The sequence below is a fragment of the Triticum aestivum genome, chromosome 4D, assembly GCF_018294505.1.
Source record: "Triticum aestivum cultivar Chinese Spring chromosome 4D, IWGSC CS RefSeq v2.1, whole genome shotgun sequence".
In the NCBI taxonomy this organism is placed as follows: Eukaryota; Viridiplantae; Streptophyta; class Magnoliopsida; order Poales; family Poaceae; genus Triticum; species Triticum aestivum.
The window spans coordinates 58,634,452-58,647,401 of NC_057805.1; the positions used below are offsets into that span (position 1 = coordinate 58,634,452).

A 12,950-nucleotide genomic window follows, 5' to 3' on the forward strand; every position below is an offset into this window, starting at 1 on the left:
TGAACTCTCATGCTTCACTTATATCATTTTGAGAGTCTCTCTAAACAGCGTGGTAATTTGCTTTGGTTATGAATTTAGTCCTAATATGATGGGCATCCAAGAGGGATATAACAAAAACTTTCATATAAAGTGCATTGAATACTATGAGAAGTTTGATTCCTTATGATTGTTTTGAGATATGAAGATGGTGATATTAGAGTCATGCTAGTGAGAAATTGTGAATTTGAGAAATACTTGTGTTAAGGTTTGTGAGTCCCGTAGCATGCACGTATGGTGAACCGTTATGTAACAAAGTTGGAGCATGAGATATTTTTTGATTGTCTTCCTTATGAGTGGCGGTCGGGGACGAGCGATGGTCTTTTCCTACCAATCTATCCCCCTAGGAGCATGCGCGTAGTACTTTATTTCGATGACTAATAGATTTTTGCAATAAGTATGTGAGTTCTTTATGAATAATGTTGAGTCCATGGATTATACGCACTCTCACCCTTCCGCCATTGCTAGCCTCTCTAGTACCGCACAACTTTCGCCGGTACCATACACCCACCATATTCCTTCCTCAAAACAGACACCATACCTACCTATTATGGCATTTCCATAGTCATTCCGAGATATATTGCCATGCAACTTTTCACCGTTCCGTTTTATTATGACACGTTCCATCATTGTCATATTGCTTTGCATGATCATGTAGTTGACATCGTATTTGTGGCAAAGCCACCGTTCATAATTCTTTCATACATGTCACTCTTGATTCATTGCACATCCCGGTACACCGCCGGAGGCATTCATATAGAGTCATATTTCGTTCTAAGTATCGATTTGTAATTCTTGAGTTGTAAAGCAAATAAAAGTGTGATGACCTTCATTATTAGAGCATTGTCCCATGTGAGGAAAAAAAGAGGAAAGTCCAAATAAAAAAAGAGAAGGCCCCAAAAACAAAAAAAAACAAAAAAAAGAGAGAAAAAGAGAGAAGGGGCAATGCTACTATCCTTTTACCACACTTGTGCTTCAAAGTAGCACCATGATCTTCATGATAGAGAGTCTCCTATGTTGTCGCTTTCATATACTAGTGGGAATTTTTCATTATAGAACTTGGCTTGTATATTCCAACGATGGGCTTCCTCAAATTGCCCTAGGTCTTCGCGAGCAAGCGAGTTGGATGCACACCCACTTAGTTTCTTTTTGAGCTTTCATCCACTTATAGCTCTAGTGCATCCGTTGCATGGCAATCCCTACTCACTCACATTGATATCTATTAATTGGCATCTCCATAGCCCGTTGATACGCCTAGTTGATATGAGACTATCTCCCTCTATTTGTCTTCTCCACAATCACCATACTCTATTCCACCTATAGTGCTATGTCCATGGCTCACGCTCATGTATTGCGTGAAAGTTGAAAGGGTTTGAGAACATCAAAAGTATGAAACAATTGCTTGGCTTGTCATCGGGGTTGTGCATGATTTGAATATTTTGTGTGATGAAGATGGAGCATAGCCACACTATATGATTTTGTAGGGATAAGCTTTCTTTGGCCATGTTATTTTGAGAAGACATAATTGCCTTGTTAGTATGCTTCAAGTATTATTGTTTTTATGTCAATGTTAAACTTTTGTTTTGAATCCTATGGATCTGAACATTCATGCCATAATAAAGAAAAATACATGGATAAATATGTTAGGTAGCATTCCACATCAAAAATTCTGTTTTATCATTTACCTACTCGAGGACGAGCAGGAATTAAGTTTGGGGATGCTTGATACGTCTCCAACGTATCTATAATTTTTTTATTGTTCCATGCTATTATATTATCTATATTGGATGTTTTATATGCTATTTTATATGATTCTTGTGACTAACCTATTAACCTAGAGCCCAGTGCCAGTTTCTGTTTTTTCCTTGTTTTTGAGTTTCGTAGGAAAGGAATATCAAACGGAGTCCAATTGACCTGAAACTTTACGACGATTGTTTTTGGACCAAAAGAAGCCCACAGAGTACCGGAGATGCACCAGAGGAGTCCCGAGGCCACCACAAGGGTGGGGGGCGCCCCCCCTAGGGCGCGCCCCCGACCTTGTGAACCCCTCGTGGACTCCCCGGACTTGTTCTCGACGCCAACACCTTTTATATATTCACAAACCTCCAGAACAGAACCTAGATCGGAGAGTTCCGCCGCCGCAAGCCTCTGTAGCCACCAAAAACCAATCGGGACCCTGTTCCGGCACCCTGTCGGAGGGGGAAATCATCACCGGTGGCCATCTTCATCCTACGCCTCCCACGGATTGATAAACCTTAGGTCATCCACTTAAGGGAAATTTGCTACTGTCCTACAAAACTCTGCACTTGGAGGCCCAACAACGTCTACAAGGATAAAGTTGCGTAGTAGACATCACCAGTTACTGGTAACAGGCGTATTAACTACACTTGATGAGGGTGGACGCACGTTGTGACCGTTATGATTCCAGGGAGTCTCCTGGCCTTCTCTGTCCGAGTGCTGACAAGTTCTTCGAGTGAAGTAGGCCAGTTGAGTGAACTTCAAGTTGTAGAGCATCTGAATGTTGGTCCGGCTCTGGGGCCCAGTATAAGGTGTATGGTGTCTTAGGGTAGGGTCTGTAGGTCAGGCCTGTTACCCTACCCTTAGTACATGTCTCCATCACCTAACTCCCTACGGAGGACCACCATGGGTTGTGGTCGAAAGGGAATGTGAAGGGGATGATCCTCGAGATGAAGATCTACACCAGATTAGTTACTGATGGAGTACCACTTCCCTCTCATTGCCAATGACGACCAGGACGTTGATGAAGACAACGGCAAAAGTAACTTGAGAAACAACACGACGTCAAAATGTTTGGGTTTTTAGGGTTTAGGCTCCCGGAAAACAACATGGCCCCAAATGCCTCTAGGACATTTGTAATATTTCTAGTAGGTCAATGCATAGAGATATGGGATACAATTCCTATCTTGTCGACCGTGAGAACGAAAAATGCTAGAAGAGCGAGGAGAGAGGGGGGGGGGGGGGGGGTTAAAGGAGAAATTATGATTTCTCAACATACCCTGACGGAGAGCTCAGATAACAAGACAATGACACTATGTATAGATAGGTTGTACCAGAATCCATGATATCTTAAGATTTCAAATCAAAGAAAAAATGTGACATAGTCAATGAGAAAATTTCTCATGAAATAGTAACTTGTCATTTTCCTGTCCTGAGCTACTACTTTGCACTATTTTTTTTCCTTTCATACCTTAATACTACTCCATCCGTAAAGAAATATAAGAGCGTTTAGATTAGTAGAGCAGTAGTACTTTTCAATTCAAAATATAATCCTGTTAGGACGCGCTTGGTATATGTGTAATTCAATGCAGAGGTGTAAGATTTACACGTGTATTTTACTGGGCATAACTGTTTTCCGGCTGGAAATGAAACCGGCTGGTGGAGGCGTGTATTTCTTTTACGGGTGTATTCTGACGAAAACGCTAATCCAAACAGGGCCTTACGAGTAGCCTGATGGACTGCCGCCATGTGTCGTGGTCACAGCCGTTGCCTAGCAGTAGCAGTCTCGGTCCATCATACGCCAATAGAAAGCCGTTTTCCACGAGTAGGCTACTCCTGCCCGCACACGCGCCTACACAAGCATGCCGCACCCGATTTGCTCGCGCACGAGGAATCATACGGACACGACACCCAACGGGTGCGGTCCGCCTCGATCCAATCCCCGCTTGCCCCCCCCCCCCCGGCCCCACGCCCTGCTCGCCCCTCCCCTCCCTACGCCCGGTCCACACACCAACACCCACACGGACGCCACGACCTGCGTCGGCTCACTCGCCAGACCATACGCCCGGTCCACCCGTCCTCCGCGCCAGTCACCTCCCTCTCCGATCGGAGGCGGAGCGTGGCCGCGGCGCCGATCCCCCGTGGAAGCCTCCGCGTGTCGCGCCCCATAAATATCCGACCTCGCCGGCGCCCGCGACCTCCGAGAACTCCCCTTCTCCGCCGCGCCCGCCGTGCCCGAACCCTAACCTGCCGCCCGCCTAGCACCAGTGCCCCCCTGCTGCTACTAGTCCTACCACTACCCTGTTGCCGCGGCAGCGTCGGCTGCTCCCGCTGCTGCTGCTTGCTGGCGCCGAAACCCTAGCCCCGCCCGATGTCGCAGCAGGATCCAGCTGCGGCCGGGGAGGAGCTGCCGGGGGGCCTCTCGCGGAGCAGCTCCGCCAGCCGGCTCAACGCGCAGGCGCCGGAATTCGTGCCGCGTGTCGCCGCGGCGCCGCCGCCCCCCGCGCCGGTGCAGCCCGTGATCCACGTCTTCGCCGCGCCGCCCCCGCCGCCGCCCGCGTCGTTCTTCGCCGCGGGCCCGCCCCCGCCCCCGCCCCGGCCGCCGTTCGAGTTTTACGCGGCGGTCGGTGCTGCTGGCCCGGGCTTCGTTGCCGTGCCCGAGCATGAGATGGGGGCCGAGCAAGCGGTGCCGCCGCCGCCACCGCCGGCACAGGCTCACCAGCAGGGGAGAGAGCTGACTACGGACGACGTGCTGCACAAGATCACCAAGCAGGTTGGTGCTCCTCTTTTTAGTTGTTGTGTTGCTCGATTTCGAATTGGTGTAATTAGATCAGGAGCAGTGATTGTTCTAGGGGCTGTAACATATAATTACATGCGATGTTTCATGGAGCCAATCATGTCAATTAAATAGGTCCATATTGTGAGTAGCGTCTTTATTTGAAACTGTAATTCAGTCGAGTTTCAACTCTTCTGTACATCGTTATATTTTACTGAGAATGTTGTTGTTTCTCATTTATTATGTTATTACAAGAATAGTTATTTTTCTCTCTACTTCTTCATTTCATAAATTTATAAACCTTGCAGGTGGAGTATTACTTCAGTGATATAAACCTGGCCACTACAGAACATTTGATGAGGTTTATTTCTAAGGATCCTGAAGGATATGGTGAGTTGTATGCTTGCATCTCAAGCTATTTCGTTGAGACATGTAATGCAAATTCATCAAACTGATTAAGTGGATTGTATGATTGTTTCTGGAAGGTGTCATCATTCATTCACTCTTTATTTTTATTTTTGTAGCTTTCTATTGCATGAATAGAAAAAATATCATGTTTATGATCTTGCTACTTTAAGCTTTCAGCTGACAGTGAGACTTAAAAGAGCCTTCCAGAAATGAATAACTGGATATATTATGCATGTTACTGTTTCATTACTTTCCTAGAAGATACATGTTTCTTTCTTTGAAATGAAGATAGCATCGTACTTAACATAGTATAGATCGTGCTTTTCTTTTTGCAATATATTATGTTACTTTGGATAGAATTTCTCTTGGACTGTCTTTGACCTAATTAGGAATTAGGATTGCGTTGATTCATTCTATTCTAAAATTGGTTCAAAGGATTGGACTATGATTTGTCCAATACCAATTGACAAAGCAAGATAAATAATTTTTAATCTTATCATGTATTATTATCTTCTACTACCTCAGTTATTAACAGGACAATGGTTGCCATACTGATCAGAAAATAGTTACTCCCTCCGATCCATATTACTTGTCGCTATAAAGTTGTACTGAAGCAGCGACACGTAATATGGATCGGATGGAGTACCTATATTTGACCGAGTTCTCTCATATGAAAATCTTTCAACTGTGAGTGTGTGACTTCCATATGCTAGTTTGGTTTACTTTATTTTGATAAAGAACGGGAAATCAAGTTCTGTCTATTATAGAGAAAAATTACCACCTTTGATACTTGGACAAACAAATATAAGTTGGTATCTGATTTACATTCTCCCTCAATGCAGTACCGATGTCAGTTGTTGCTTCCTTTAAGAAAATTAAGGCTCTGGTGCAAAATAGTTCCATGCTTGCTTCAGCTCTTCGAACTTCATCAAAGCTTGTAAGTTCAATGATAATCCTGTTGTATAATGTAGCCAGATCTCAGAACGGACTTTTATTATTTTTGAAATTATTTCATTCATCAACAGGGTACTCATAAGTCATAAGAATATGACCAATCACAGCACATCTACTACTGCTTGCTTGTCATTCCCCTGCATGTTACTTATGACTGCAGTTACATTTATGATTGTTTGGTTATACATGCAGGTGGTTAGTGAAGATGGAAACAGAGTAAAGCGTGTACAGCCATTTACAGAATCAGATTTAGAGGAACTACAGGTAATTATGAGGTCTTTATACATTACATGCAACAACCATATGCTTTAGTTTCCTTTTATGGATAAAATAGCTGGACTGTAATAAGGAAGATTTGCTGTGTCTTGTAGGCCCGAATTGTTGTTGCAGAAAATCTTCCAGATGATCATTGTTACCAGAACCTTATGAAGATTTTCTCATCTGTTGGCAGGTAATAATTATTGTAGATCAGAAAGAAGTGCAGCTATTCTCTTCCTGTCTTGAGAAAACTGATGCATGTTTCTCTGCTGATTCTTGTTTCCATGTTGCAGTGTAAAGACAATCAGGACATGCTATCCTCAGACCCCAAATGGCAGTGGTCCAGTTACTAATAGATCTGCTAAACTAGATATGCTTTTTGCCAACAAGGTAATTATTATTCCTGTTTATAACACTCAAATATCATATTCTTAATGGCAGTTGTTTTGTGATGGTTGCATGGGTAACTATTTTTGGTCAATTGAATCTTCCCTGAACCCTGTATCCTTGGACAGCCTGAATGGACTAACTTCAGTACAACATATGTTCATTTGATGTGAAGTAGGGGTGGATATGTGTGGATGCATTATTTACATGGTATTATTAGACTAGGTAATTGCCCGTGAGTTGCAACAGGGGCATAATTATTCTAGTGGGTTAGCCTGTGAGTTATGTACCATATCAGTGCGATTGTGTAAAAATATAAGATTTTATTTGGAAACTCTTATTTGGTAAGCATCTATCGGCTTACCAAGGAAAACAGAATTTTATTTGGTAAGCCAATAAGAGGTGGGGCTGTTGATGTGGTTTTTAGGGAAAACCAGTGGAAAAAAATCAGGGATGAGAAGAAAAAAAAATCAAAACGGAGGGGGGGGGGGGGGGAGGGTTGCGGACTAGGCCTGGTAAGTGGCCTCTCTCCATATACAATAAAATAATCCAATTAAAATTGAGATTTTAAGATCAGCTGGAGTACTTTATACGAGGCCACCACGTCCCCATAAAAGGTTTTAATGTCATGTGCCATTTTTTCATTACCAATGATACAATAAGATAGGGCCAGTTCTTTTGCTGGCTTCTAGAATAAGCTGGAATAAGCTGCCCCCTACCCAGCTTATTCTAGAAGCCCAACCATTTTTTAGAAGCCTACTAATTAAGACTTGACTAGTAGGCTTCTAAAAAAGTATTTTTTGGTTGGGCTTCTAAAATAAGCTGGCTAGGGAGCAGCTTATTCTAGAAGCCCAAACAAGCCACAAAAAGAACTGGCCCTTAATACATGTACATTGCCTCCCCCACCAGACGGTCGCACACATCCTCTCTCTGTTATGCAGTATGGCTTCAGATGCCTAAACAGATTGACCAATAATTTTATGATATGCAGCTTGGTTTAAATGAATGATTGCTTTTTTGCAGTTAAACTGTTATTATCATAGTCTTTGTTTTCACCATTGCCTTGATGTGTGTTAGTGCACCTTTTGCTGATTGATGCATGTCAAGCTAATAGTTTTGCCCTGATGGCAGCTGCACGCTTTTGTTGAGTATGAGACTATTGAGGATGCTGAAAAAGCGGTATTTATCTTCACATAACCTCTTTAATAGCATAATTATTTGCTTGCCCGTATTACCAATGACATCACTTCATCCAATACAGATTGTGGTGCTTAATGATGAGAGGAACTGGAGAAGCGGGCTTAGAGTTCGGTTGTTGAATTCTTGCATGGTAATCATCCATTGGGTTTAATCAGTTGGACATGAGATAGTTTTGGTGCTTTACTGCTTAAGCAAAACCCCATGATGATAAGTACTTGCCATAACATCTCAAGTCATCAGGTTGCGATGAGGCTACAAGCATGAAGCATTTGTACAACTTTTTATTTCTTATAGTCGTAATTCTGTCATTTTGCAAAATGTGACTCCGTTTACATTTGGAATGATGCATTAATAATGCATATTTTCTCCTTAGTTCTTGTAGCTCACCTTACGTATGTTCATTTACTAGGATCCAAGGTCAAAGTGTGTTTAAAAATACTCGTTTCTTCATTTAGGAGCCAAAAATATATATTAATTGATTGGCAATTACAATCATAATTCATACCGAATGCAAGGGGTTACAAAGTTCAGAGCATTAGACAGCCGGACACTGTCTGGTTGTGAACAGCACAACAAATTTGGCAAGGGCTGAACTTCCACATCCTCCCCGCCCCCTGGCTCACAAAAACAATGTCAAAATAACTACCCACTACCACCACCTGCGCCAAGCTGTTGGATCTGTTTGAGAATCGGCAAAATGCTTGCCTTACGATTCTCACTTGTTCTCCTCAGCAACTCCAAAGCCTAGCAATCTGTCTCAATCGCGACAAGCTTATAATTCATGTTGCGTCACCTGGACTCCATAATGGTAGGCATAAGCTTCTGCAGTAAGCATGTTTGGCATATACTACCTCCGTCCGGGTTTATTGGTTCCCTTCGTATTTTGTGCCTAATTTTGGCCGTAGATTTGACTAACAAAATATACATTGTATGTCACAAAACTTATGTTGTGGATTCATATTCGAAAGAGGTTTCCGATGATACTATTTGTGTGGTACATAACAATTTTTTTTGTTAGTTAAATCAAAGGTCAAAGTTCAACCCAAAATACAAGGGGGACTAATAAACCCGGATGGAGGTAGTAATCATATATAGTTAACTAGTGGAGATGGTTTCAACTGTTCAAGTGATGGAATTTTCAGTCATGCTCATTGTTACACCCCTCCACCCTGTTTCAGTGACTTTCTACACTACACAAAATTCTTTATTCGAGCATCTTTTGTTTGAGACATGTCCTTATAGACTGATTTAATCATGCCCTAGTTCGCTCAAAAATAACATCTTGTTCGATTGGATGTTAATCGGCAGTAATTGAATATGTAAAGTATATGGGAATACCACTTGCCCCCCTATAAGAAATATGCATTCCAGATTTGCTCTGAGAAAAGAATGTTACAATTCCCTTCGAAGGAAATACTGTAGTGGCTCAACACTATCCATTTCACCTCCGGGCATATCAATATGAAGTCTGCCATAATGAAAGTACCATTAGTTGCATTTACTTCACTTCATAATGGCATCCAGCACCAGTTGACATAATCAATTATGTCAAGGAACGAAATTGGAAGTATACTAGGTGATGTTCATGCATGGTTTGTGTTTCAAACCAGCTGGCACTAAATTGTGGCTGTATTCAAGCCAAACTGCACCATCGTATGGTTTTCTACTGTTAAAAAACCTGCATTTGAGTCTCCTCTGAGGTTATGGATGTGAAATCGAGGATGCGTTATGCTTAAACCGTTACGCAAGAATTAATACTAGCATCGCCAATCTTTTTTTGGCTCGGCATGCCTTTTGAAGATTGTCGTTACTTGAAGTTGCTACTATGTTTTATACTTTTACTTGGTATATTTCGTGTCCATATGAGTTATCACCACAAAATTTCTACATCTTTGTTGGATGCACCTCCAAGGAAATTACGACTAACATACTCTACAAGATTGATGTGTTCTAACATGTATAAGTTTAGCTTGTTAATAACTTAATATGAAAACAAAAAGCATTTGCCTTTTAGAAACTGTAACTTACAAAAATGGATATTTGACATGCATTGGGATCAAAATCATGAACCTTGTTCTAAAAATAATAATCATTGGGATCAAAAATGGATATTTGACATGCAAGGCATCTTTTAACATAAGTAGTCTGCCTCCCTGTTTAATCAAACCTTCGCCCTACAGTATGTTCAAACTTCAAACAGTGACCCGTGTATTTCACTTCTGACCTATTAGGAAGAATCATAAATTTGATTTATCATTTGAAGATTACATCAGTAGCAGCTTAAAATATGATAGTGCTTTTAAAATTTGTTTGTGTACTGTAGAAATAGCTTAATGTTTAAAAACGGGGTGCCCTCCTTAAGTGCACCTAGGCTCTAGGCGATGGCAAAACGCTCAGCGCTTAATTGCGCTTTGGTCAGAAAAGCGCAAGGCGGTGGTAAAGCGCACAATTAAGGCATAGTGTTTTTCTTTTAACTTTGCTCAATATATGCCAACAATCCTTTGTTTTGTTTGTTTGCATGTTGCATAAAAAAAACTGTTTCCTAAAACATTATAATGTGTTTTGTGTTATAGGCTAAGGGAGGCAAAGGTAAGAAGGGTGGGCATGAAACTGATGTACATGGTGAGGAGGATGTTTCCACTTCTGATCAACCAAATGATAAACATTCAGAAGAAACATCTCAACCGTCAGATGCAATAGGAGAGCATGTTGTAAGTATTCCTTCTGCTGTTTCGGAACATACAGTATTTTTTTTTCAGTCTTGTAGTAAAGGTGAGCATGAGATTTAATGATATTTTATCTTGATTCGCCTCATTATCTTCTGTCTCTGTTCAACATATTATTGGGTAAGCACCACACTTAACTGTTCTTTCTCCTTCACAAGACATTAAGACCATTGATAATATGTTCCCTCGTTTCTACCATTCTCTGAGAACTGAGCAGTAGCTCAGTGGCTTGAACCCACGGTGGTGGTCTCCCCCACCTGCGTTTGAGTCCGCCTCAGAGCATATTCTGCTGGGGTGTTTTCTGCAGAGAGGTCTCATCTCTATCTAGCTAACGGACAGTTAAAGGAGGGATTTCCCCACCTTGACTCAAACTTTTTCTTTCCTACCATTCTCTTACTTTATAAGCTAATTAATCCCCAGCCTGACCAGAGGGCACCTTTGCCAACATTATTGAACACACCATAGAAAGAATTTAAAAAGTACCATTGCAACCATTTGTCCAAATATAGGCCCAATTTGGAAGAGCAGTGTGTGTGTTTGCTGTCAACTAGCTAATACCAGAAGAATATTTCAACTTGGTACTTGCCCTGTAGTTTCAACAGTACATCGCTGCAAGGTTACCTGTTTTTCTTTGAGTTGTCATCTGAATGTTTTGAGATTCAATTGATTGTATCTGTTTATGTACCTCCAAGCTTGTTTGAAGGGACTTTTCCCCATAGACCTGAAAGCAATTGATTTTGTACAGTCCGAGGAGAGCACTGGAGATACAGGCCGTGGGCGTGGCAGAGGCCGAGGGCGTGGAGGTAGAGGCAGAGGGCGTGGCTACCATAACAACAATCAATACCACCATAACAACCATCCGCAGCAGCAGCAGCACTACCAAAACAGCAACAATCAAGGTAACAACAACCGGAGTGGCGCCCATCCTGTCGGAACCCCGCCTTCCAGCCACCCAGTGAAGGCCGAGCAGCAGCAGACACAGTCATCGCCTCCCGCGGGAGCGAACAAACAGCTTCCAGGGCCGCGTATGCCAGACGGCACCCGTGGGTTCTCAATGGGCAGAGGAATGCCGCAAACATCGACGCCCAGCATATCGACTAGTGAACCTTGAACTTGATTCGTGGCACAGGAGAGACGAGACACAGCTTGTGCTGCTGATTGCCATGTTGATAGAGAGATGGCGAGAGACTGTCTTCTAGAAGTCTTGTCTTTTGAGTGTGCTTTCTGATTTACAGACCATAATATGGTTTTGCGCGTGCTGTGTGTACTTTAAAACCGGTAGCGCAGTGGTTTCGGAGTGATTATGGCCACCATTTTGTAACTCCTATTTTTTGCTCCTTTTTGCCTCTTTGACTAAGATTGTAGTAGAAGTAAAAGCTCATCTGGGCACAGAAAAGGTAAAGAAAATAAAAGGAACATGATAAAAGAGGGTGATGTTTTATGTAGCGCGCTTTTATACTCCGTTGCTCAGCTGAGTGAGATTGATGGTGTTTAGCAAATATTTTTGCAAGTAAATCATAAAATGACCTGATCTATACATATCCTGTTATTGGTAAGTTTCTTGTTCTGTATGTGTCAAGTTCATGATGCCGATGACGTCAGGAATGCATAAAGTTTTCATTCGTATCCCTGCAAAAAAAAAGTTTTCATTCTTATGATAGAAGAAGGATGAGAAAAACACGATTTTCCTTTGGGGGACACTCTGGTTTGATTCAGAAGAGTTAGCAAAGAGAAGAGATAGAAAATATTTCCTTGATCACAATTCTAACAAATAATTGTACAATCCATTTGGAACTTTTAGTGAAGGGCTTCACTAGTGTGACGATGGCTAGATGTCAGGTGAGTGAAAATCCAATTTGGGTTAGCTGATGGATGGCCAGATCAGCTTCTTCAAGCCTCGCCCTCCCCCCAACCGTCGCTCACGGTTGTGCCCTCATCGCTCCAGACCATCCCTATAACCCAGCCATGAACCATTTTTTTATGAACCTGCACCCCCACCGCCAACACTCGTAAGATATATAATGAGGCCGCCTGCCGCCCTAAGATAGATAGTGAGGTCGCCTGCCACTCTAAGATATAGTCGTCGACTGCTTCTTCCTTCTCTTCATTGGCTTCTTCCTTCCTTCCAAAATCGACTAACCCAAAAACTATTTTCAGGTGACTTACAAGTAGCTAGTGTGGCATCGAGCAACATTGTGGGTTGCCTCGTTGTAATCAGAACGAGACAACCCAATTTTACTTGGACCCCTCTAGCTGGAGACCGTTCGCCAGCTAGGGGTGGCATTTGCGAACCGCCTAGATGGCAGTTTTAGTGTTTTTGGAGATGGTAGTTTTACAGAAAGTAGACATTTTGTTTATATTAGTGCATTTTTCATCTAGAAATTTTCACCATCAGATCTTGATCGTGTGGCATCTAGAGGGGTTGCTGGAGGGGTGTTCCTGGCGACTGTTCTCTAGGTAATGTTACC

The 12,950-nt window shown here is 42.4% G+C and overlaps 1 protein-coding gene across 1 annotated transcript; it reads left to right on the plus strand.

Moving 5' to 3' along the window:
- The first annotated feature begins 3,826 nt into the window (after window positions 1–3,826).
- Window positions 3,827–11,923, plus strand: LOC123096190 (la-related protein 6B). Its single transcript, XM_044517837.1, has 10 exons — window positions 3,827–4,546; window positions 4,858–4,939; window positions 5,800–5,894; window positions 6,104–6,175; window positions 6,283–6,362; window positions 6,463–6,559; window positions 7,688–7,735; window positions 7,818–7,886; window positions 10,330–10,467; window positions 11,228–11,923. Exons 1-10 carry the CDS (start codon window positions 4,145–4,147, stop codon window positions 11,591–11,593), a joined length of 1,449 nt encoding a protein of 482 aa, XP_044373772.1. The 5' UTR covers window positions 3,827–4,144; the 3' UTR covers window positions 11,594–11,923.
- The last annotated feature ends 1,027 nt before the right edge of the window (window positions 11,924–12,950 follow it).